The sequence below is a fragment of the Mesitornis unicolor genome, unplaced genomic scaffold (genome assembly GCF_000695765.1).
Source record: "Mesitornis unicolor isolate BGI_N332 unplaced genomic scaffold, ASM69576v1 scaffold5706, whole genome shotgun sequence".
Classification (NCBI taxonomy): Eukaryota; Metazoa; Chordata; class Aves; order Mesitornithiformes; family Mesitornithidae; genus Mesitornis; species Mesitornis unicolor.
In genome coordinates, this window is record NW_010190131.1 from 9,771 (window position 1) to 14,540 (window position 4,770).

At 39.7% G+C, this 4,770-nt stretch overlaps 1 protein-coding gene across 1 annotated transcript; it reads left to right on the forward strand.

Annotated features, from left to right (window-relative positions):
- Positions 1-349: 349 nt before the first annotated feature.
- Positions 350-1,625, forward strand: NPY1R (neuropeptide Y receptor Y1). Its single transcript, XM_010186296.1, has 2 exons — positions 350-1,048; positions 1,167-1,625. The coding sequence occupies exons 1-2, from the start codon at positions 350-352 to the stop codon at positions 1,623-1,625; spliced, it is 1,158 nt and encodes a 385-aa protein (XP_010184598.1).
- The last annotated feature ends 3,145 nt before the right edge of the window (positions 1,626-4,770 follow it).

A 4,770-nucleotide genomic window follows, 5' to 3' on the forward strand; every position in this document is an offset into this window, starting at 1 on the left:
GGGACTGCAGCCCCCGCTCAGGCTCGGACCAGAAGCTGCCACCGCCGTCCTTCCGTGGGGTTTCCCCGGCCGCGGTCGGAACGGATAGGCGAGCTCGGGGCGGCTGCGCTCCCCCGGCTGGCGGGGGAGGCGGGCGTGGGGGATAACCAGGGCGGACGACGTGCCCGGGGTGACCGGCCCTGCTTCTTGCCTTCTCCCCAGGTGGTGCGAGGGAGATGCAGCACCGAGGAGTGGGCTCGGCCCAGGATCTCCGGAGGGGCTGATGAGCGCGTTTTGAACTCCGGGAGCAGTCTGGATGAAAGTGGTGGCGTCGGCGTCTGTCAACGTTGTACAGCGAGGTGGAAACAACATGAATGCTTCGGTTATTGCCCCCCTGGGAAATATTTCCGGTTACCTGAATTTTTCAGAGAAGAACTCACAGATTTTGCAGTTTGAGGATGAGGATTGCCATGTGCCTTTGGCCATGGTTTTCACTTTGGCCTTGGCTTACGGGACTGTGATAATTCTGGGAGTCTCTGGGAATCTGGCCTTGATTGTCATAATTTTAAAACAAAAGGAGATGCGCAATGTTACCAACATCCTCATTGTCAACCTGTCCTTTTCTGATCTTCTAGTCACCATCATGTGTCTTCCATTTACCTTTGTGTATACTTTAATGGACCACTGGATTTTTGGAGAGGCCATGTGCAAATTGAATCCTTTCGTGCAATGTGCCTCAATCACTGTCTCAGTCTTTTCTTTAGTCCTCATTGCTATTGAACGCCATCAGCTAATCATCAATCCCCGTGGCTGGAGGCCAAACAACAGACATGCCTACATGGGGATTGCTGCCATATGGATTTTAGCCACAGCTTCCTCTTTGCCTTTTCTGATCTACCATGTGTTAACAGATGAACCCTTCAGAAACATAACATTTGATGAATATAAGGACAAATATGTGTGTTTGGACCTGTTCCCCTTGGACACTGCCAGGCTTTCTTATACCACAACGCTTTTGGTGATTCAGTACTTAGGACCGCTTTGTTTTATATTTATTTGCTACTTAAAGGTAAGAGAGAATCCCCTTGCGATATGCACTTCTTTCCATCTAATATTAGTTTATTCTTGCAGAGATGATGGTTGTAGGTGAAATAATCCTTCATGTTTCTCTGTTGAATTTCCTGCAGATATACATGCGATTAAAAAAAAGGAACAACATGATGGACAAGATAAGAGACAGTAAGTACAGATCCTCTGAAACCAAAAGGATCAACATCATGCTGATCTCAATAGTAGTCGCATTTGCAGTTTGCTGGCTACCTCTCACCATCTTCAATATTGTGTTTGATTGGAACCATGAAATTCTGCCTGCTGCTACCTGCAGCCACAACCTGTTGTTCCTGATTTGCCACCTCACTGCCATGATCTCTACCTGCGTGAACCCCATCTTCTATGGATTTCTCAATAAGAACTTCCAAAGGGACCTGCAGTTTTTATTTCATTTTTGTCATATCCGCTCCCATGAGGAGGATTATGAAACTATAGCCATGTCCACAATGCATACAGATGTTTCAAAAACCTCTTTAAAGCAAGCAAGTCCAGTTACATTTAAAAAATTAAATAGCGATGATGATGACAAAATATAAAGAAGTAATAAAAATTCTACACTAAACTGCTGGAAGTGTGATCATAGGTGAAACGTGTCCAAGGACAAGCACAATTACATAAGAAATACAAAATGGGTAATGTTTTCCTTCTTTTTCCAAGGAACTTCGATTGTTGTCACTTTGAAATTATACACTGTGCATTTTTGCACCTTTTACTGCTTTAATGTTCGCAGCAGTTACATCTGAATCTTATTATAAGGCATAGTTGGACCTGCTACTACCTATGGTTTTCGTCAGCTGTCTTTTGTTCTGTTTTCTTTGTACAGTTATGTGCTTTAGCACAAAGATATATTTGTTGATTTTTTCAAAGAAGTACTTTTCAGGAGTGTCCATCTAAGACCATCAGAAACAACATGAACCACAGGGAAGCTGTCATGACAGAGGATACCCATCCCAGCATAAAATTAGGACATTCTGATTTCAAGAGTCCTATTTTCTTTTTTTCTCTTTTAAATCCAGATTTTGATCAATGTTAAAATTCTGTAAGATAGTTGTAGGCACACAGAAAACGATTCTGTGAAACCTGTAGGATGTGTTAAATGGAGACATACATTTGTCTCATTCACAGAGGCAAATCACGCTGTAATCACTTAGGTTCAATGGTAGGATTAAGAGAGAAATTCTGTTCTCATTTATGAGAATAAAATCCTACAGTAATTCCACAGAGCACAATGGGATAACTCTGATGTTTCACCACAGCAAATGAAAGCACAAATGGACCTTCAGCCTCAACTGATTATGCCTTATTTTAATAATACAAGCTTTTTAATTTAAAATTCCAAAGCCCGTTTTCATCTGCCATCACTGACAGGTGTTAGTGTTGCTGGAATGAAATGTGCTGTCTATCCCAAACCTATGAACAATGTAAATTCTTCTTGAGTTATATGTGGAATCTAAAGAGAGATGGGATTGTTTACTGTTTGTTCAAGGTGCAATTCCATCCCCACAGGTGACAGTGAAAATCAGGTCTGGTATTAAAAAAATAAGCTTTAGCTACCTGACTATTTTCATAATAATTAGTGCTGATCTATATAAATTATGTAGAGCCTTGTAATATTCTGTGTTCAGATGCAATGGTATAAATCTGGATTTTCTCCAAGAAAATGGATGGTTTAATCAAGATCTGCAAAATTTAAAAGGAGGATTTGCATATAGTTTGGGTGTAATTGGTACGTTTAGCTTTCAAACTCAGTTTCCACAGTTAGTTGAAGTGCAGAAATATTTGCCAAATATACATGATAGAGTTCTGTGTGTTATTGCTTAAAGCATATATATCCTCTAATTACTCAAAATATACATGACTAGGTCCCCAGTTGAGAGAAACCTGCATAACTTGACTGCTGTAAATGAAACTACATCGATATCAGCCAGCTGAGGTTCTGTGTCATACAGTGTATTTTGCTGTATAATCAATGCCTTTTTGAATAATCAGCTTTTTAAAATACAATATAGACTCTATTTTCTTTTAGCAAGGTCACTTTAAACCATTCTGGCAGAGAAGTGTGCCTTTGAAATGGATATACATGTAAATGTAGCATAAATGGAAATCTAACCTGCTATCTTTCTGATCTCAGGATCAGAAAAAGATCTCAGGATGTGATGGTGAATTTAATATATCCTAAATTTTTCATGGATAAATGCCTAAGAAGTGAAAATTATTTGGTTTGCCAATATTTAAAAGTGAAAAACTGTGCCTTGTGCTGTTTTATAAATAGTGTAGTATATTAAAATAGCAATGTGTTCTTGTGCATTATAATTCCATGTATTTCTCTACTGGTAGATAATTTAATTTAAAAGGATGTTTCTGTGGCTGAGAACAGAAAGGGAATGTAGAATATGAATTATAAGACAGAACTTTCTTTCAGAATTTTGCCCTTTTGTATTTTATTAGATTTCCTGTTTCTCTGTGATTCTCTGTGGAGTGTGTTGGTAATAATAAGACAAGAGTCTCCTGAAATTGTTCTCCTGTCACTTTACAATGATTTTCATGTGATAAAGGGTGTGTATTTTCACAAAGAGATACAATGTAAAATTCCAGCCATGTTTTTCTATTAAGAATGTCACAGTGGATTTTTTCATAAGAAAAAAAAAATCAGTGTATTTTATGTTTTTTTTTTTCCCATTTTTGAAAAAAGCACTTTCCTCAAATCCAGTGGGAGAAGAAAACAGAATTATTTGAGAAAGTTTCCAGTTAGTTTGCTGGAAAATTTTGATCAGACTGAATTAGATGTTTATCCTGAGTGGGTGTTAGAGGAACCTCAGAGGAACTTCCTGGTGCAGAGACCTAAAACTGGTGTGTCCTAAGATTCAGAGGTGTCCAGTGCAATAGCCACATAATTGCTCCTCTATCAACCTTTCTCCTGCTTGAGGTACTATCTCAAATCATACAACCTGTCTAATACCATCTCATACTGTCTCCTGAAAATGCATCAGGTGTTTTTTGCCTACCAACACCTGATACTCAAGGTGAAGTGTAGGTAGGAGCATTCCTTCAGCTCATCTGTGTTAAGCTCAGAAGCCATTTTTCCACTGGACTGCTGTCCTAGGATCAGGCTTCTCATATGTTTTCTCACCTGCCTGCAAGAAGCCTTTCTGAGCCTCTGCTACGGGTGCAGGCTAGCACATCGTCATATGAATAGCACAGTGGAAATGAACACAGTGTAAAGCGTTCAACAGGAAAATGCATTTGGAGAATTTCAGGAGTAAAACCATTGCTCTTCTGAAAAATCTGTTAGGAGGACAAAGATAAAAGTAAACTCTCTGAGGTGTTGACTTGACATCTGCAGGGTGTAGATGACAGATGACATCTACTGAGAGCAGTATTTTTGTCTTCAGTTTCACGACCTGACACTGGACTCCTCAAAAGCTGATGGAGACTTTCCCCTCTTAACATCTGGCTACAACACATCCTCTTTTTTACTTTCAGAGCTCCAGCATGGCTTCTCATCCTCTGTATGCTAAATTTCTTTACAGGGTAAGCTGTTGGATTTCATGAGTCTCTATCATTTCTTAGTCATTCTGGTTTGATATTTGTTCCTCGTATGTGCTGTTTTGTCACTCCCCACACTTCAGCACATGCTGATACCTATCTTTCAGACTGGTAGAGAAGTTTTACTGATAGAGA

What these genes read in the sequence shown, in the direction of transcription:
- NPY1R (XM_010186296.1), top strand. Translation starts at nt 350, where the DNA reads ATGAATGCTTCGGTTATTGCCCCCCTGGGAAATATTTCCGGTTACCTG. An exon ending in TATTTATTTGCTACTTAAAG is followed by an intron (nt 1,049 to 1,166) that starts GTAAGAGAGAAT and finishes AATTTCCTGCAG; the next exon opens with ATATACATGCGATTAAAAAA.